Here is a 20117-nt window from a genome sequence, read left to right as displayed (position 1 = left end):
AAATGGAAGCTTTGGGATTATGAGGTTATACATACAAAAGATCTTTCCATTACGTGTTTTCTAAAAGTTACGAGATCATTTAGTAAATTCTGAATAGCATTATCTCATCATGGTGGTATGATAATCTTGTTAATTCTGAACTGAACATGTCCAATGAACAGGTTTTTATACATTCATGGTTCTCAACTCAAGACTTCCAAATATTTTTTTGTGAATTTCAAATAAAAGTTGCATTTATGGACTGCAACATAAAGACTACAAAGATCATGCCTATAAGCTATTAAAGTCAATAAGTCAGTCAAAACACTTGATGAAATTAAAAACAGATTTTTAGGAAAGAGGAACTGTCCCTCCATTGACCTTTTTATAGAGAAGGATCATAATTATTAGGAAAAGGACGACAACAATGCTTTTATTGTATATATTTGAACCCAAAAAATATGAAATGCAGACTTCCTTTGCTTAGGTTTTTCCTCTGATGTGTTTCTCACTTTGCTGTATTGTAAAACCCTTCGACGAAAACCAAAATATGACATTGATTCACACAAGATCCTTTATTCTGTTTTGTTCTTCTCATACTGTCAACACACCATGATTTATATTCAGATTGCATAGACAGAAATAATACTATATTATTTCATACATTGTGGTTCATATATGGACAGAAGAAATAATACAATTTTAGACCAAATTTGTTATTAAGACAAAAAATGATTGAAAAAAGGAAAAATTGCATTTTATTTTTAAACTATTATAAATAATTGAATTATTGAGGGGTGAGGGCCCTTTACTTGTCTTATAATCTGCTGTAGCGCTCACTCAGGGGAGCAGTATCGGCCAGCAAAGAGAACACTCATGGTGGAGTTGTGTCGGATGAAGAAGAGGAAGGGGTGGTCAGCGATGAACGTATCTGGAATCAATAAAGCGCGTTCCATCAAGATGGCAGCAGTTGCAGCAGCGGCCTCAGTTCCCTCCTCGTTGACCTCTACGAAAGCCTTGTGGACGACTTCTGACAGTACAAGGTTGTTTGCCTTGGACATGCCTGTCAGCAGAGGAGAGAGGCAGGTTGTATAATAATACAGGCTTCTTCAAGCTTATTAGATTTCAAATGCAACCTTTTGGGCTTTTGAAAGACATTTCTATATATGGAAAAGTGTTTCTCGTCTATTGATCTGTTTAGAAACGTTGTGCTTTTGAATAATGATGCTGTTTATATATGTTTGTATATTTATGTTGAATGTCTCACCTGAAAAGTCACTCATTGTGACATCAAAAGCATCGACCATGCCCATGCTCTTCAGTATTTCTTTCAAGTCATACGACTCCTCCATCTTGAATCGAGGCAGCTTCACCTCCACCTCATTTTCACCCATCATGTCTCGGCGAGTCCACTCCACAAATTTCTCATAGGTCAGCTCCTTCTCCAGCTGGTGTGGAGACAATATCATTTATTGATGTGCCAGTTTGTGTATTTGTTCACTGCAAGTGTATGTGTTCTACCCATAGACTGGTTCTACCTTCTCAAGGCCCGTTGAGTCGTCCTCTATCTCATTGGGCAGGAAGATGAGCATGCTGAGGTCCTTCCCTTTATAAGGCATCTCCAGGACCTGTTCAGACACATTCCATTTTTCATTTTGAACGCATCTGGTCAACAAATTGTTGAAGGTATGGAATTCTGCTTAACATAAATCTATCATTATTTGTTCAACCATTGACACTTGTTCTTGTAGTTCTCAAATGACTGAAATCAGATTGCTTCGCTGGGAAAAAAGACATGAGCAAACCCACACTGTTCATCAAAGACATGGATATTACCTGGCAGCTGGCCTCGGGAATGGAGGCGAAAAGAAATTTACTTTTCTGTTGCATCATCTTCACCGATTTAGAGTCATTCTAGAGAAAGTAGCAAACACAACAAGCACTTTTCCTGTTAAGTGATCATCCCATCATATGTTCAACTTAATATGTTTAACTTCTGATATAAAGGCTAATGTCTTAACAATTTTAAATTTCATGCTAAATGGTTTCCTCTGGAAATGTTTTGGGATCAGGAGTGTCATCCAGAGTCGGAAAAAGTACTCAGATTTTGTGAACAGGTTAAAGTAGGAATACAGCAGTGAAGAAATATTCTGTTACAAACAAAAGCTGTATGTAAGAACTAAAATATTATGCGTTTATTCATCCAGTTTTTCTGCAGTGTTACCTTGTTCATTCTAAACAGAGCATCAACAGTAGAATCCTCCTTGAACTGTTTGTCCCAGTTGCCTTTGAAGTAGATGGCGTTGACCAGCACCAAAATGGTCGAGCTGTCCACCTTATCCTCGGCAAGCAGATCCTTAATTTTACCTGGTGAACAGTAGAGAACAAACATATCATTGTTAAGGCAGACACACAGACACAACCTCTAGCAATGTTTACAGCCAAATAAAAAATGTTATTCACCTTTAAATATAAAATCTGGAGAAAAAAGAGGTAGACAAAACAAATATTAAGTGTATGTGTTATTGTGAGCTCTACCTTGCGTCTGCTCCTCCACCCAGCCGTTGATGTTGACTCTGACTGCTTCAGCGTTGGTTTGGAAGTCCACAGACTCCAGCTCAGCTTGGTAGAGACTTTTGGTTTTTGCTAAGAAATCCTTGTATGATAAACAGCATATTTAGAAACTCACACCACCATTACGCTTTTAACTCAAAATTAAGAAATACTTTAAGAATACTATATAATTTGCATGAGTTTTATTATACATCTGGTTATCCTGGATTTGGAGATGAAACATGAGTGGAGGATCACAAAGGCTCAAAGGCAATCACCTCAACAAACTGGTCGCACTGCTGTCCGTAAAGCCTGTTGGCGAGGCTGAGGGCGTATGGCGCATCTTTCTTTATCAGCTCTTCCAGAAGTTCGGAGAAGCTTTTGTGGACGTCATCTTCTTCCTTCCCAGGTTTCAGGCACTGAAAACAGCCCAAGAAAAACCTTGGTGTTACAAAAACACACTGAACCAGTGACAGCTTACCTGATGGTTAGAACAGACCCACAATCATAACTAGCCCAGGTAGTGTAACCACTACCAAAGGAGAACATTTAAGTATCTTTAAAGGTTATTAGTTGTTCATGAATCTATACTGTAGGCCAAATTATTGGACGCTGCCCAATAAAACTGAGGATTTTTTATAGATTTCTTATGACATTTTTTAAAATGCTTCAAAGCATATCAAATTATCAGTGGGGAATTCAGTGTTAAATACTTTGGAACAAAAATCTTCAATCTCCTCAACAGACTCTCACCGAGCCTTATCATTTATAATACCTTTTCATTTGGCTTTGCTACCATCTTGCGAAGGTACTGTGGCAGTCGGCTGCTCTGCTGCATCTGCGTCTGTATCTGCATCCGTGTCTGCATCTGCGACTGCATTGGTGACTGAAATGACGTCGTCTCTGCTCCTTCCTCCTTTGCTTTCTCAGTAAAACACAGGACCTAGTAGGGCAAATGGAAGTTTTTCAAACCAGGTGGATCAATGTAACAGAAGAGCAGTGTGACACGGCAGGTTAATTGCACAGGTTACCTAAACCAAGACTTGCAAAAGCACTCTCTAGTGGCTGGATAAAGAAAAATAAACACTTCTGTTGAGTCATCAAGGCATGCATGCACATGCACGTTTTTTCCAGCCGAAATGATGACTCTTGGGCAGGGTTACAACAATATCCATTCCAAGTTATATTCCACTGTGGTGTCATCATAACCAGTCAACACCTTGCATCATATTATAACTGTGAAGCTGCCCCTTGCTTAAAATGTGTCTTTTCATGGCTCTATTTATCAACTTCTGGCTGGATTGTTACTCCATAAAAACCAAAGAAAGGTACAATTTGTCAAATCCAAGTGGCCAAGTTTGCATTGCATACCATAAAATACGATTAGAATAAAATAAAATGAGAGGGGGACCACTTTCTCCAACTCCCACTTCTATTTTTCCTGCATCTAAGTTATTTTGTACCACTGATATGTTAAGTTGGCATAAATGTGCTTTGGTTTGTCTGTGCTTCAAAAGTTATACTTCATTGTTTTCATATTTCTTTTATGTTTATTTGAGTTTTATATTTGATCTAATTTTATGAAGTACTCCTTTCCCTGTAACCCGAGGCAGGATACAACAGATCCCTGCCTTTTCTTACTGTCGCTGGGAGACAGAGAGAGTTATTATTGCATGTGCAGGCATTTTATCATACCACACCCTGACTCTCCAAGTTCTCCCAAGAGGAATTCAGACCAAAACCTTATGTCAACACTCATATCATTCTTTGTCTTAAAAGAAGTCATGCTTTTAACATTAATCGGAGAATGAATTTTCTTTTATAAAGAATAAAACTGTGAACATGCTGAAGCTTATTACCCAAACCCACGCCTCGTTTTCTTCATACAATATGATTGCGAAACACCATCATCAACCTACTTGTAATCAACATTTGAATGCGTGCCTGTAGAAACACTTCCAAATGGGTGTGTTACCCTGAGAACTTAAGCCTTTTGCTGTTCATTTTCACAATGTGAGTTTAAGTATTTGTGTATACTGTACCTCTGACATCTGTGTGGATGTGTTGCACCTGGTCCCCAGCATCACCATAGCCAGGGCTGAAGAGATGCTGAAGGGGGAGTAGAAGATATTGGCGGTCTTGTCGGCATCACTGAGCTTTTTGAAAAGGTCCAGAGCGAAGGTGGTGTTGGCCTTGGATATGTTGTAGGTGGGTGAGGTCTCCATTGTGTCTGGTACAGAGCAGAACATCAGTCACTGCATTATAAACTGTAGCATACCTTTCTTTGAATAAATTGCACTTACCTTTTCATATATGGCTATGTGTGAAATAAAAATCTTCAAATAAAAGTCTAAATGTATAGAAATAAGCCTTTTTTTTAGCCTGATAGGAGGTATGAGTTGCCAACTTTTTCATGTGTGTATGTTATCAATTTTAAGCAGCTTGTGCACACCTTTAAAAAACTGTTTCGCATTGGCGTTAAAGAGTGTTCCCCAAAAAAGCTCTCCCTTCCCCAGACGTTCAGAAATATCTCCATTGTAAAATCTTGTCAATCACTGGTAAATATATATCATATTAGCTACTTCAAAGTCAAAAATGAAATGTCACCAAACTCAATAAAATCCCACAGATTGCATCAATAGTCTACACCTTTTGCCTTTGGGAACCAGGTGGAAAGGGAATACTGTAAAGCAAGTTAGCTGCATAAACCTGGTTGACCCCTGTTATCATTATCAACTAAATCAACAAATTTAAACTGGAATTAGGTAAATCAACTTACTGACAGAGGTTCTTCTTCAGGGGTTCAAGTGATGTCGAATGATTCAGTTAAAGATTTGTTAGAGCTGTCTGTTATTTATTAGTCGGACACACCCAAGTTACGTTGGCCCGGAAACATCTGAGGAAGAAACTATGCATCCCACCCATCAGCAAAAGACACACCCACCCTATGTTTTGGGTACATAAAGTGTGCCAATGAGTGTGTTTTGTTACCTGCTTTTTTCGTTAAAAAAAAAAAAAAATGTAATGCATGCATGCAGTGACTGAATGTCACGCGCATGCTGTGCAGCACGTGAGGAAAGAGACGGACCATGACACCAAGCAAGGAGGGACTGCAGGTGCGCTGCTTTAGCTGAACAGAGGGAGAGGAATGCGGAGTGTCAGTGTGTGTCTCGCTAATACAATCATGAGTGACAGCAGGAAAAGAGGCAGCATTTGGCTGCATTTTAATAAGTGTGCAAACACAAAGGCTGAATGCAGAATTTGCTAAATTAAGCTCTCATATAGAGTGGTTCAAGTCAGTGCATTCATTGGGTGGTATCAGAGAGTTACAAGGGTCTGTAGGGCCGTTTGGGAGCCGAAAATTCCCATCACTACCACAGACCCTCAACAGTACTAAACGTACATAAACCTTACATTGCTTGTATATGTAAACTGCTGTAGAGGTAATGTTTGACAGTACTATTTGTTTGTATGTGTGATATAACGTTTGATCTCTATTAAACTCATTGAATACAAGGCTTTCTCCAGCTATATATATATGCGCGTGGAGAAAGTCAAATAAATAGAGAGCGTTGGATTTCAGGTATCTCCTTAATATAGAAAAATAGAGCTGAAAGATATAATCAGGTTAATTTAATGTGTTTTCTCAGTGAATCCATTACACTTTCATACAGTCAGTAAGGTTCATTGAAAAGTTATCTTTATATCTTTTTATCTTTATGAATCCGACAGCGCCCTCCACTGGCTACCACGAAGCACTGTCACTGTCTTGGTCAGAATATAGCCTAGTAAACATGAGGAAGACAGAAGAGGAGATAATGCAGAGGATTAACAGCAACAGGACATCAAGACATCAGGCTTTATGTATATAATAACCTTACTTTCTGAAGGGGACGGATACTGGCCTCCTAGGGTAAGCTATAGCCGGTGTCATCATGCGTCAGCTTTGTCCACATAGACTGTCTTAGCTTACTAGCTAACGTGAAGGCAATGATAGCCTTTATATCCCAGGTTCTTTCAACGGTGTGGAGGACACAGCAAACGCCGTACAAAAACACGTCTATTTAGCGTGTCAACACACCTGAAATGAAATAAAAGAAAACTTTCAACCGACTATTATGAATTGCTTCTAGATTGGGCATGAATGTATTATGATTCAGTGTTTCAAAAGCTTTAGTTTTAAACAAAATGTGTGTTAGCATACAATGTTGCGGGTGTGAATCACAAGCAACCGTTAAGGTAAGTGGCTGCTAACGTTAGCAGCAGCTGTTGCAGTGACTTAAGTTTTTTTTTTACAGTATTTACTACATTACAAAACTTATCGGTAATATTGGCCATTGTGGCTACACGTTGTGCCTCATGTAAACCTTGAGAAGCAGGGCTGCTATACAAATACTACCGTTGCATTACAACATTTTGGTGACGGGAGTTCGTAGTTTTCAGGACGTTGTTTATTTATAGTTTAGTTAGCTCGCTTGCTAACGTCCCCTCCCAAACGCTACCTACATCAACTTCAGCTTGATTTAAAGTATAGTTAAAGTAAGATATCAGATAGTTAGTTAATAGCTGCAGTCAAGAGTGAGTAAGCAGCATAAGCATTGAATGTAACCTTGTTCCTTCTGTGATCTCATTTTACAATCCAGCTGTTTGGTTTATATTAATAGTTGCCATATGTTTCTTCCTTTTGTTCTCTGGCCATGATATGACATTTTTATTTTAGCATTATTTACACCAATGAAATGTGTAATACTGTATTTGTGTTTTTTCAAATGTATAGTCGTATAGAGGCACAGGGCTGGCTTTTATATAGCTCCACTGATGCTGAATTCCTGCTAAATTGTAGGACAGGTAGCTGACAGCCACTCAGTCATAACATAAATCTATTCCAGGCCTGCTCTTGCACGAAAACCAACACGCAGGTTCCTCTTTCTTTATCTCAATCCAAAGCGTACTGACTCCTTTTTGCAGCATTGCAGCTGGGAGTGGTCAAGCTCTAATGGAACAAATGCATAAAAATTCACAAAGCGATGATCTGAAACACTATTTACCTACAGATCTTAACAGGGTTTTTCCATCATGAATTTTACACATAATGCACAAACCTTTAAATGTTTAATGACATGTCAATAATTCATCTGCCCTCACAGTCTGGTACCCTTATTTCCGGATGATGTTGGCTGACAGATCTTTTCTTTAAACGTAGGCTCAACGGAGATCTGAGTTTCCCATTTATGCAGACTGTGTTAAGGGAAGTACATTTTGATCATGGTAAATACAATGAACATACCGAACGATTCCTTTCTTTGTTGTGCAGGGTGCTCACAATCTTCATCAGCTTCTCAGGGTGAGGGCTGCTTCACTTCCTCACACAACAGAAGCCGAGCAAAGCAAGGTCAGTGTGACAACCTTGTTGACTACTGCGGTGACGGAGCAGGAGCACGCAGCTCAGGAAGATGGCCTCACCCTTTGTGCCTGTACCTGTGCCGATGGACAGAGCCTCATCAGGAGTTAACGGCAAGCTCAAACGACCACAGCGAGCTACATCACTGGGAAGCGTCTCAAACAACTTGGCCGAGGAGAGCAACGAAAGAGGATGTGGAGTATTAGGTTCCCGGCGCCACTCACGCTGCATGGACAGAGGCAGCCGAAGCAGGACACCACCACCCTCCCAGAGCCCTGTAACACGGGCCAGGTTGAACGGAAATCTGGAGCCCTCTATAGAGTACTCCAGCTGTCCCCGCTCCATATCAGATCCTGCCCAATGTCAGCAAGAGGAAGACAGGCCTATTACCCCCACTTTGCTGGGGTATGAGGTTATGGAGGAGAGGGCTAAATTCACGGTATGAAACCAGAAAACCTGCCCGCATCAAGACAGCCTTTTTGATGATTTATATCTATGGCACAACTCTCCAGCAAAGTTAAAATGCTGCGTTAATTAGCCTATAATAACTTGTAGATTGGCAGCACATTTTATCAGTTTGTTTAATGTTCCAGTGGCAGGATAAACACATGAACAAAAGGCGTAGACATGCTCATTGAGGTGAAGCACACAGAATGATGTGTACTGAAGATAAAAAGTCTAATGTCAACATTTACCCAGCCAACATTATTCATTTGATACAAATAATCCACCTGCGCTTAGAAAAATGCAAAAACTCTATACTTTGGCGGTCATAAATGAGTCTTTGACATCTTGTGTGTTGTCTTTCCTTTGCTGCAGGTCTTTAAAGTTCTGGTGAGAAACACTGCAGATGAGAGCTGGGTTGTTTTTCGAAGGTACACAGACTTCGCCAGAGTCAACGAAAAGGTAAGTTTGGGTGTGTTGTATTTACATTCTGTGTGTTTGCACGTCCATGTGGAAAGTATGTCCTCTCCCAAATCAAGCCTATCCGAATCTTAATGTTGTTCTTTTTTGCAGATACAGTTTTCTTTTTACCCATTAAAGTATTGCTTTCAGCATGCCTTCTTTTGTTTTTGAGTTTCACTGTGGAACTAATTAGAGCTTCACAAAGAAAGCTTCTGTTCCCAAATAGCCAACAGGCCCGAGCCAACTAGGGGAGCAGGTCTCTCGTGGTTTCGGAAAGGACAGTTTGGTCACAGATTACAAAAGGGAAGAGCCATGTGATACTTTGTAAAAGAAAATAATCTAAAACAAGAGAAGATAATGAGGTGGTAAGCTGTAACAAAAAAGCATAAAATTATCTTTGTAAGTCCGCAAAATATTAATTACAGAAAAGCACAATTTACTCATTCATAAACTGTATCCCCAGGCAATAACATTTTAAACACGGGGAACACTACATTCAACAAGTGGAGAGTGAGGGCAGAGAGGGGTGTGTGGACATCCTTTCCTCCATTCCTGTGGCATTTCCACAGAGGCAGCTGTAATGATTATGCTGAGCTTCATGGCCTTATGCCGTGCATGTACTGTAACCGTAGAGGCTGATTTTAAGTGTCTGGAAATGTCACTGTGTCACATAAAAATTTGGATGATATTTCTATGTGTATTTACCTAGAAGCAGTCAAAAAAAGACTCAAGGTAACTTAAGAGGACTTGCCTTCTGCTTACATTGCCAAAACACGCACTTGTAGTTAAGAAAAACCATGCATGAATCTGACATCATAGACACACGATCAGGTTTTCGACATGCATTGCTGCCCCTCCAACTGTGCGCCTGGCATTCAACATTGCTTGGTTAGTAGTTTGGACCTGACCCCACATTGCGGTACTCTATGTGCACATGGCTCAGGCTACTACTGTGTAAACAAGTAGGCATGTGCTATACAAGCAGACATATACCTTTTACACACCTGTTGTTGAGCAAACTGACCTCAACCAAGGGTTATCATTAGAGGACATTTCTGTTCCTGACGATGGGTTTGTGAGTAAAGAATGCAATTCGATGATGATTTATTTCAGGGTTCACCAGAGGCACAGACACTTGTTTCTTCACAAATGTCATGCTCATTTTAGGTTCATATTTGTATTGAGAGAAACTCCCTCGGACTTTGAGATTTTTGCTTTGCACACCATTTACATGCACTACAGGAATGGGAAAAGCCCAAAAAGTATTAAAGGGCCTCTTTAATATTTTGGTATAATGATGTGATTATTCCTACTTCCGTGTCAGACACTGAAAGGAACATTTCAGATCTGTTTCTGTTTTTTAATTGTAGGAGCGTTGTTGGAGCACTGTATTCAGTGTGATCCAAAAGAGTCCTTGCCAACAACTTCTTCTCTGTCATCATAATCAGAGTAAGAATAAGGTTTATTGCCACGTAGGTTAACAACTTTACACACAAGGAATTTGCTTTAGTTTTTATGGTCCATACATGCATTTCAATGAAGAAACTGACCTTTAAGCTCATAGTAAATAGGAAAATCTGTTAGTTTTTATTACAATGTAGTCATATAATAAGTGATAAAGACAGGAGGACAGCAGCCTTGCTTGATTACTTCGATCAAGGCACATCATTCTAAATAAATAGTGTTTTTATGCAATGTACTATTTCTCTTCTTCTTTTCCACTTTTGTCTCTGCGTCACGTCAATGCATATCAATAACCTCAACACTAACACTGAATGTTTCTTTAACTATCCAGCTGGAACAATATGGTATATGCGATCATGTGATATTCATTCCTCTCTCTTTCTTTGTGTCTGTTTAAGCTTAAGGATATGTTTCCAGGTTTCCGCCTCTCGCTGCCCCCCAAGCGGTGGTTCAAAGACAACTATGACACAGACTTCCTGGAAGACAGACAGCTGGGACTACAGGCCTTTTTGCAAAACCTGGTGGCACACAAGGACATTGCCAACTGGTATGTCACATGATCACGCTGCAATTCTTATGTTTAAATGCAAAGATTCAGCCTTTTTTTGTCGCCCAATAATCAACAAACCTACTTTTTTGTTGAAGTATTTATTTCTGTTACTGAAAACCTAGACACATACATTCATGTCATCTGTTCTTCTCGACAGCCAGTCAGTGAGAGAGTTTCTGTGTCTGGATGACCCACCTGGGCCTTTTGATAGTCTGGAGGAAAGCAGAGTAAGTGTGCAAATACATGTGAATGTGTGCTTATATACTGTCTGTGTGTTTGTGCTGCTATCCACGCTGCTTCAAGGCCTTTTAAACAGAGTTATTGGCATTTATGCAAAGCTAGGGTTTGAAAATGAATACAGTAACGTAAGAACTGACTGAGTCTGGTCCTTGCAGGAAGTATAGAGCATGCATTTTTAAACCTTAAAGCCACACTAGTCATTTTTTGACGTGGGATTAATCGGCATGTTATTATGTTCTAGAAAAGCAACATCATTTTCTTCTCTGGGTCAACAGTATCCTGGCAGTTGTTCCTCTTTTAGTGCATTCATTTCTGAACCTTTAATTTAACATACATTGAAACTGTCATACGTTCACAGCGCTGCCAGAATTAATAGATTTGATGCAAATACTCACAGGCAAGTATTTTCCATTTTTGTTTATTTGAATTTAAGGCGTAGAAGTCGCAATTTATTTGTCATACCTGTTTAGATATCAGATTACAATAACTCCACCTTGCTAACATGAATAACACATTAAGTTGGAAGCTTGGGAAGAAATAAGGGTTGCTGTTTGTGAAAAATAATATGTTGCGCTGGTCTCGTGTTTTGAGGTGCTGAGAGCGCCTGTAGAGTAACATTATTATTCTAGACGCTCACAGCAAAAAAAAAACTTTAACTAGGAAGTCCGTTCCAAACCTATAGGACTGAGGTAATGTCTACATCCCTCCCACATTAAACAAAGACATTCTATACACAGTTGGAGACTTACTTCCCATGGCAGATATGTGCAGTTCTATTAAAAGGATTAACCCCTCCAAGGCACCCCAAATTTCAAGGAGACTGCTGTTTTCATGGTCTCAAAAAAGCCCTACACAACTACGACCCTGTAGCACTTACTTCCACCATCAAGAAGTGCTCCGATCTCTTTCCTGTCATCACATCTATCATCATCCTTCCATCCAGAAACATTCTTACTACCCTGTATCACAATTTGCACACAGGGTAGTACGAGTGACCCCTTGACCTCCACATGGACCTCTCCGACCTGGAACAAAGGGACACGTATCTGTTTATTGACTGTATTCAACACCATTGTGCCCTTAAAGCTCAGAGACATGGGACTCAACGGCTCAGCAACCAGATCCTGAGCCCCCTGACGGGCAGGCCCCAAGCTCTTTGTGCAAACATCACCATTAAATTTGATGACTACACGCCTGTCATCGGCCTCCTTCAGGTTCTTCTAGGTTCAAATCAGCAAGGGCACGACCTGGACTCACAATACAGACACTATTACCAATGCTACCAGACAGCTGCTCTTCCTCTGCGGACTGAGGAGGATCAACATGGGACTCCAGGATATTCGGAAACTTTGCTTGTGCACCACGGAGTCACTATGACCCCTTATCTTTTTTTTACTGTCTATAATAAACATATAAATAAATGTGTGGTTGACAGTAAATGTCCCAAATATACATATTATGACACGACTGTCTACCAGAACACAAATGCATGAATATTATGTCATTACCACAAATGTATTTAACTTTATTTTGTGTTTTATTGATGTCTAAATATATGCCAGTATTGCACTATGTTTATGTGTTGGTTGCTCAAATAGTTTTTTATTGTAAGATTTTATCATCTTTTTCTATACATACTTAATCAGCCCTGTCGGAGGGTGTCTTAGATCCTACATTTTTATGCACATGATAATAAAGAAAACTGGAGACGTTCTGTATTACTGTTTGTGTTTGTGTGCTTTAAGACCGAACAACTTTGTATGCATGTAATAATTTGTGCTCAAGATAAAATGTTGTGTCATTTTCCGGTACCTGCCAAACCTCACGTATCACATGGGAACTGTATTTTAGCATTTAATATGATACCCAGTCCTTAATTTTACAAGAATATAAAGTAGCTTGTCTGTCTGGGTTTGTGTCGCACCCTTTATTCCCAAAGTCAGCAAATATTTTCAGTTCTGTTTTCTCTTTTTTCAGGCCTTCTGCGAGACTCTGGAGGAGAGCAACTATCGTCTCCAGAAGGAGCTGCAGGAAAAACAGAAGGAGATCACCTCCCTGAAGAGGAGGCTGGAGGAAAGGGAGCAAGCCATTCTGCGACTGGAGAAGCACGTCAAGTCAGTGAACAACACAAACATAAAGACATGCAATGGGAATAAGGGGTGGGCACACATGCAGCAAATTACAGAAAAGAAAGTCCCATCTGGCTCACAACATGTGCTGCGTCTTAGTAGACAGTAGTAATTGAGGTCCACACATGTTCCGAAATAGCATTTAATGCAAGTCAATAAGAACCGTGTGTGTGTGTGTGTGTGTGTGTCAGTGGTGAGAGTGTGAGCCCACCAGGGTCTCTGTGTGGTCTGTCAGCTCAGGGCAGTGAGAGCAGCGCAGACGCAGATCCAGATGTGGAGTCGTCTGCTGTAGAGGCAGATCAGGATGTGCCTGAAGACACGGGGTACGTTAAAACACAAACACCACACACAAATAGAATAAAAACACAAACTCAAAAAGCAACACTAATGTTTGTAGGAAGGGGTTCGTACGGAAAGGGAAAGGTTAGGAGGTGGGAAGGCTACATCAATAGTTTCAAGGCTCATTCACGCACTAGGACCCAAACAAATATAGCTGTATTGGAAAAGCTTTCTCTCAGCGCTGATATTTCACTAACGTTTGTTAATTATTTTCTGGGGAATTCCACTTGTTTTTCTTGCTGCCTCCAATGAAACTCCACTCTTCCACTCTCCACGGTTTCCAATTAGGCCTTTTAGGGAAGTAAAGGGATTAATCACCATGGAAGCACTTCATGTGAGACAGATGGAGGGTCTGCTCTTTACTGCCTAATCAAATTACATAGGAGGAAATTGTTTCTTACATATTATGGTTGGAAGAGTATTCAAATTCCTTAAGTTAAACCCCAAAATACACTGCTAAAACTAGTTTCATTTCCTCTGATTCATCAGTTCTCACCAGCTTCCAGAATATTTGTTTGCACTGCATTGATTTATTTGTCCTTACCAGAAAACATTCACTTCAGACAGTACAAAGACAGACAGCATCAAGGTTATTCTATATTTTCTTTGTGTCTTACTACCGACTGACAGTACAGTCAATAGATGAGCATCTGCATGTCCACACAGGGGTGAGATATCAGTGTTCATTTTCCCGAATTTGATCCCATTTGCTGGATTATCATGTTGGGTAATGTTACTGGTACTGTAAAGGAATGAATAACCCAGAGTTTTCAAAGGAGTTTCAGGCTCAAATGACAGCCATACATTTAGCACATGATTCTCTTATTTATCCTTCAATCAATTTCATGGAAGTCTGTAATGATGTCAGTGATTTGAAAGTCAGAAAAGTCATCAACTGTTCATTTAATTTTTCCCTTTCCCTTTTTGTGTTTTTATTTTTATCCCTCACATTTCACAGCAGTGCCGCCCCAATCTGAAAACAGAGCCTCATACCGTGTGAGGTATTTCATATACTAGCTCAGCAGGCTTCCACCTTTTCTCCATGTCCTTCTTCTCAGTAACATGCATCCCACTGTTTACCACTGTACTGTAATGGACCTGTCCTGTTTTGTGGTATGAGGATATTAAAGCACAGGTTCCTATTGTTTTCAGGTGTTTTACAATGCTCACATGCTATATGTGCTGTCCACACAAGCAGTACATTATGACATTTAAATAATGTATTAGGTTTTACTTGAAAAAAGTACAAACCCATCTTTTATGTGCTTGCAGACAGGATGTTTATTTAGGTTGGGGTCAGTACACTTTCAGTGCAAGTCAGAAACTAGTGGCCTAATTGACACAAACTTAAAAGAAAGTTGTTTCAGAGATTTAAAAAGTAATATTCTCTCTTTCTGAATTGATTGTCCTGAAAATGATTAGCCCCCAACTGTGGTGTGTATTTATTGTTCTGCAGTGTTCTGTGCTGTGTAAACCTTGTGGCTGCTGCCTTGCATCCTATGTGACTAACACAAGCTCTTAGCGCCTCTCTTTCACGTACGTGGTGATGTGTGCTCCCTGGGAATTGTGGGTTGTGGGATTTCAGGTCTTCTTTCCTCCTCCCTACATCTTTTGGTTTTGACGAGCAGAAATACTTTTATAAAATTAGCCCGTGTATAAAAGATCTGTAGGTATCATTTGCCTGAGAAAAAAAAAGTAAGAACTAAATCTGACCAACACAGTGTCAGTTAGTATTTATTTTCAACAAACTTTGTTTTATATGACAATAAAGTCCTCGATTTGGATCTTGAATAATTATTTGATTTGTGAATTGGAGGAGCAATCTGTCTTCCTGCTGTGTTTTCATTGGACCTGTAACTGTTCCTTTTGGAGTTTATGTAGCATAAATAATGTCCCTACCGTTCTAGTCTGCTGTACATTTCTCTTGGATTCTCAGTTTTCACTCCTTACAATGCATTTATTTTTCATTCTAAGGTGTCAAACGGTGATTGATTTCCTCTCTTGTGATTTCCCCCTCTGTAGTGGCAGGTGTGAGGTCCAACCGGTGCGATCGTCTGCTTGTTGGTGTGGGCCGTCACTCAGCACATCTCCTCCGGTCATACAAGTCACTCAGCTTTACCACCAGACACTGGAACAATAACAAAAAACCCAGGTTTTCTTTTTCCACTCATCTCCTCCACCAGGCCACTCCTTTCTAATGTTTTGGAACTATTACATACCCGTTTCCTTGTTTTTCTTCCCCCATCCCACCAACCAATTTCCCCTTCCAGATTGAAGGCTCTGTTTCACCTTCTATTCTGAGAGTTGAGTCTGGCGCAGCTTTTATCTATGTATGTGTTTGAAAGGGAACGTTTTTTTTATTGTTGAGCTTCAATTATATTTCCACCTATGGGTCATTTTATCTTCCCATACACATGACTTCATTCCGCGGAGCTTGCGCAAATTGTAGAAAATCTAAACTTTATCTGGAACTACATGGCTGCTTTCAATGGGGACTCTTAGTCCTCCTTGTTCACTTCAGAACATTGTACTGCGTGTCCCATTGGATCAATTGGATCCTGTGGTCACAAAGCCAAAGACCTTCACAATTGTGACAATCGCAGAATATTCACATCTGATTCTGCAAATGTGCATTGCCTTATGGCTCCTTCTTTGGACAAGTGGCCCGCTCCAAATAAGAGAAACAACACCCCCATGTGGCTACAAAATAAAAATAAGTCTGGATAAATGAAAAGTCTCAGGATACACGTTGGTAACCAGGTGGGAATCACAGAGGATGGATTCTGTTTTCAAATACTTCATGTCATTGCTTTGTACTGCCATTGGCTCTCATTGAGGCTATAGACTGACCTCGAGAAACGTCACTGTTTTCACTTCTAATTTGCATCCAAAATTAAAGATTCCCTTAATACTCTAGTGCCATGGTTGAGTTTTGATAAATGTAAGTCCTGCAAGAGACCACCAAATCTGAAATGTACTCTACTGAGAGAGAGAATGCTAATGTATTTCATAAATATTTACAACACTGCACCTCTTCTGGCACCTTGCCTGTTATGGAAGTGTACACTGAGCCTGGAATTGTATCAGTTTCCTCAAGGTCCAACTAGATATTCTAAAGCAGCTAAAACTAAAGGATCAGTTCACCCACAGCTCAACTGTTGTGTGAACATGCAGATTTCTGCCTCTATCTCCATACAGTTTATGTGAACTGATTGTTGTGTGTGGTTCTTAAAGCATTGGAAAATTGCATATAAAGAATTGAAATCCACTGTTAATCAAGAGGCATGACTGTTTTTAGTGGAACCACCGTCTTTAAAATAATAATCCCTCTTAACAACGGGGATAACATCCTGAGTAGCTGACGTCAATTGTTTTTCAGTGGAAGCAGACAGGGCCAGCTCTCTCAAAGTCTTTGGAGATAAAAACTAAAATATACATTGCGAGATATCCGGAGTGGCAGGCAGGACATTATTAGTGGTTTGGGTGAACTGTTATTAGGAACACGATCGTCTATTTATTTTAGGATCAACCTCTGCTTCAGTCGAGGAATGCAGAAAAGAAAGCCCCCCTTGTGGTGTTCATTTACCTGAAAAAAAATCCAGGTTGTGACCCGACAGACAAAGGAGTTTTTACAACTCGGACTCGGATTTTAGAGATCAAGGCGAAACATTTTAATGGGATGAGGAACCATTATACTACTTTTCAGGAAGGGCTGAGTGACATGCATGATACCAGGATTACACCTCATCCTCAAAAGCCATAATAACACTTGAGAAGGAGCACGGGTTTCACATGTGGCAGTGTGCAATGACCAGCTGCGACTTTGCATTAATGAAGTGTATAATTAACACAGCTATTGTAAAATGGTCTGAAACTAAGCCTGTGAATAGGTCAAATTATGCACTTTATGGATGAATGGCAACCCCTCAAGTTTGCTAGGATATGTTTTTTTTACTCCATTTGTTAGCGACGGAAACGTGCCTTTTCAACCACTGAATCTGTCCCGATTCACAACTGGATCTTGTGTTAATGTCATTTATGTATATGTGGTTTTGTTTGTGTTCATTCCCTTCACGTGTAATTCTAAGTGCCTTGAACATCTTTCACTTAATGTTTCTTTTGATGTGTTTAAATAGGTTTGTGTAAAACATGACATGTGTGAAAGAAATTCCACTTGTTCCTCTGAAGAAGGTGATGTTTTAAATGACACTCGTGTATGTCGTTGCTTGGAATAGACTGAACAGACATGATTTTGTAATATTGCATTCATTAATATGAAGTTCACATATGCACCATAGTTGCACAATTAAATACTTAATGCCCTGGATTTAAAGGGACAATTCACGTAGAAATCTGGTCTGAAATGCATACTGTACATACTGTAGCCTGTGCTATAGCAGAGATGTTTATCAGAAAGAATTGTTTAACTCACTAAATTAAATGTGGAATGATCTATTGAATACACGTGTATAGTTGCTCACATTTAAAGTCAAAGGAGATGGTATCAGTAGTTTTTGCTTGGCTGAAATTGGGTCCGTTCGAATAAGTGCTAGGGTGATATGGGCTTACAGTTAAAGTATGTCCTATTTTAAAAGTGTGATGCGCTCAAAATGTAATAAATTCAACAAGCAGAGCAGTGGACCTGTCATGGACATCACACATCCACCCTGGTAAAGAGGCATCCTTAATTAACAGAACTGTTCTTCCTAAGGAAACAAACTGGCATGTGACTGCAGTGCCACAGGACTGGAGTGATTTGAGGCGTGTGATTAAAAGCTCCTAAAACATCAGTGGTCTACCAATCTACTGAGTAGCTATTGCTTTTCAACTCACCCTCATCCTCTGCAGATCATTTAGCATAACACACAGGTCAGACCAGGTAACATTTTTAGCTAGCCAACATTTCTTAGTGTATTCTGACCCAAGTAGTTCAGCCATTGAGTCATATCTGCAGCACAGTCTGTGCATACTCCCACACAGAGAGGAAGAAACTTTGAAGGCTGACCGATAAACCTGCGTTATCGGCTTCCACCAACAGTTCATGGCAATGTTCTTTTGCAATATGGCTAGCCACACATAACGACACTCTCAGAGCAGATGGATCTGTGGAGACAGTGACTCTCAGCATGCTAATGTCCCCCATGCGCAGGTTGTTTTCGCCTGAAAATAAATTGGATGGTAAAAAGCCATGTCTAATGATGGCTTAGCCTCTGCTGTCTACGTGTTTTCCCACGCTGCTTTGCTTCCTGGTGCCGGGCCACGGCCCAGCAGGACACATCCACTTCACTAAACGTTGATTCACCCAGAGACATACGCCCCAATCATTGTTCTTAGTCATGTATCTGAAGGGAATACAATCTGTGAGCTTATGACCTATAGCACTACTGTATAGGGCAGGTAGAACTTTTTTCTTAAAATATTAAGACTTAATTTTCTTATTAGATTATTTTCACAACAGAAAGATGGGATATATTTTTTTAAGTTACAAAAACGTGATGAATGGGAGAGAACTCTTTGTCCAATAAGGTAGAAATGCATTTCATTTACCATACCCAAGACAAAGGAAGCAATTGAAAAATTTGATTCACAAAAGGTCTGATTTCTCACTTTAACACCAGCCCTGCAATTTGCCATTACATGAACAATTAATATCTGATGCAACACTTTTTTTAACTTGTTTGTCTCCGTAAAGAATAAGATTCAACAAAAACTCATAAACGCTTAATAATAAGTTGTTTACCAGTTTGGAACTAATATTAATCAAGTGACTTGATACAGCAGATATCAGTTTTATTATCTTGCAGTTTCCAAAAGTGTTTTGACCACAACTTCTCACAGTTCAACCCCCAAGCTATAACCTTCCCTCTTGACCTTTTAAGAAAATCATCCTTGTTATCCAACTCAGTATGATCAGAAAAGAGATTTTGCACTGACAGAACAGAGATGTTTGACAGTGCTAATCATAAGACTAGCCTTGGGTGCTGATTTGTGTCCAAAAATGCTGGCTGCAGTCCTGTCATCAGCTGGGATTGCTGACGCTGCTCACACAGACTGAGATGAATGCATTAGCGAAACAACCACACATTTTTGATCTTATGATAGCGTTAGGGCGCAGAGCTCTGGGGCAGGTTCTTTTCAGAAATGAGTTCCACGCACATTTAAGCAGTTCTGTGAAAATGCCATTAAAATTGACAATGTTCATCTACTCTCCTTTTCCTCCATGACAAAACAGATTAGGGTCTTTGTCAACAAGAGACGCTCTAATGAACTTTTAGCATTTCTTTTACTTTCGGTTTTTTGATTAAAAGCTAATATAACAATGGAACATGCCTTAGGGAGCAGAAAACGATTTGGAAAATATATATCTTTATTTACTGTTCTGAATATTAAAAGGGAATATTCACAGAAAATAATTGATTCAAAGTAATCCGAATCACTCATTTTTCATAAACTGCATTGACTGTAATATGACATATTCAAAGTTCTTTGTGGACAAAGTTTTAGAATAATTAACCTATGTTAAAATCCAACTATGACTAAATAGATATTAAGAATA

At 39.7% G+C, this 20117-nt stretch overlaps 2 protein-coding genes across 4 annotated transcripts; one reads left to right on the top strand and one right to left on the bottom strand.

Annotated features, from left to right (window-relative positions):
- Nucleotides 1–539: 539 nt before the first annotated feature.
- LOC134857996 (leukocyte elastase inhibitor-like) lies at nt 540–6600 on the bottom strand. Of its 2 annotated transcripts, none has more exons than XM_063873816.1 (10): nt 6414–6600; nt 4575–4762; nt 3308–3475; nt 2811–2951; nt 2518–2635; nt 2204–2346; nt 1816–1893; nt 1518–1607; nt 1247–1427; nt 540–1042 (listed from the first exon to the last, which is right to left on the bottom strand). In XM_063873816.1, exons 2-10 carry the CDS (start codon nt 4755–4757, stop codon nt 816–818), a joined length of 1329 nt encoding a protein of 442 aa, XP_063729886.1. In that variant the 5' UTR covers nt 4758–4762; nt 6414–6600; the 3' UTR covers nt 540–815. The 2 variants fall into 2 exon arrangements, with proteins under 2 accessions (XP_063729886.1, XP_063729885.1); XM_063873815.1 differs by lacking the exon at nt 6414–6600 and adding an exon at nt 5312–5456.
- snx16 (sorting nexin 16) lies at nt 6284–18351 on the top strand. Of its 2 annotated transcripts, XM_063873818.1 has the most exons (9): nt 6284–6445; nt 7847–8372; nt 8753–8839; nt 10702–10850; nt 11011–11080; nt 13071–13207; nt 13414–13545; nt 14520–14562; nt 15584–18351. In XM_063873818.1, exons 2-8 carry the CDS (start codon nt 7986–7988, stop codon nt 14536–14538), a joined length of 981 nt encoding a protein of 326 aa, XP_063729888.1. In that variant the 5' UTR covers nt 6284–6445; nt 7847–7985; the 3' UTR covers nt 14539–14562; nt 15584–18351. The 2 variants fall into 2 exon arrangements, with proteins under 2 accessions (XP_063729888.1, XP_063729887.1); XM_063873817.1 differs by lacking the exon at nt 14520–14562.
- The last annotated feature ends 1766 nt before the right edge of the window (nt 18352–20117 follow it).

The sequence above is a fragment of the Eleginops maclovinus genome, chromosome 21, assembly GCF_036324505.1.
Source record: "Eleginops maclovinus isolate JMC-PN-2008 ecotype Puerto Natales chromosome 21, JC_Emac_rtc_rv5, whole genome shotgun sequence".
Taxonomy (NCBI): domain Eukaryota; kingdom Metazoa; phylum Chordata; class Actinopteri; order Perciformes; family Eleginopidae; genus Eleginops; species Eleginops maclovinus.
Note: the sequence above shows the minus strand (reverse complement) of the source record. Positions and strands in the feature narration are given on the sequence as shown.

What these genes read in the sequence shown, in the direction of transcription:
- LOC134857996 (XM_063873816.1), bottom strand. Translation starts at nt 4,757, where the DNA reads ATGGAGACCTCACCCACCTACAACATATCCAAGGCCAACACCACCTTC. An exon ending in TAGCAAAGCCAAATGAAAAG is followed by an intron (nt 2,952 to 3,307) that starts GTATTATAAATG and finishes GGCTGTTTTCAG; the next exon opens with TGCCTGAAACCTGGGAAGGA. An exon ending in TTCCCGAGGCCAGCTGCCAG is followed by an intron (nt 1,608 to 1,815) that starts GTAATATCCATG and finishes GTGTCTGAACAG; the next exon opens with GTCCTGGAGATGCCTTATAA.
- snx16 (XM_063873817.1), top strand. Translation starts at nt 7,986, where the DNA reads ATGGCCTCACCCTTTGTGCCTGTACCTGTGCCGATGGACAGAGCCTCA. An exon ending in AGGAGAGGGCTAAATTCACG is followed by an intron (nt 8,373 to 8,752) that starts GTATGAAACCAG and finishes CCTTTGCTGCAG; the next exon opens with GTCTTTAAAGTTCTGGTGAG. An exon ending in ATAGTCTGGAGGAAAGCAGA is followed by an intron (nt 11,081 to 13,070) that starts GTAAGTGTGCAA and finishes CTCTTTTTTCAG; the next exon opens with GCCTTCTGCGAGACTCTGGA.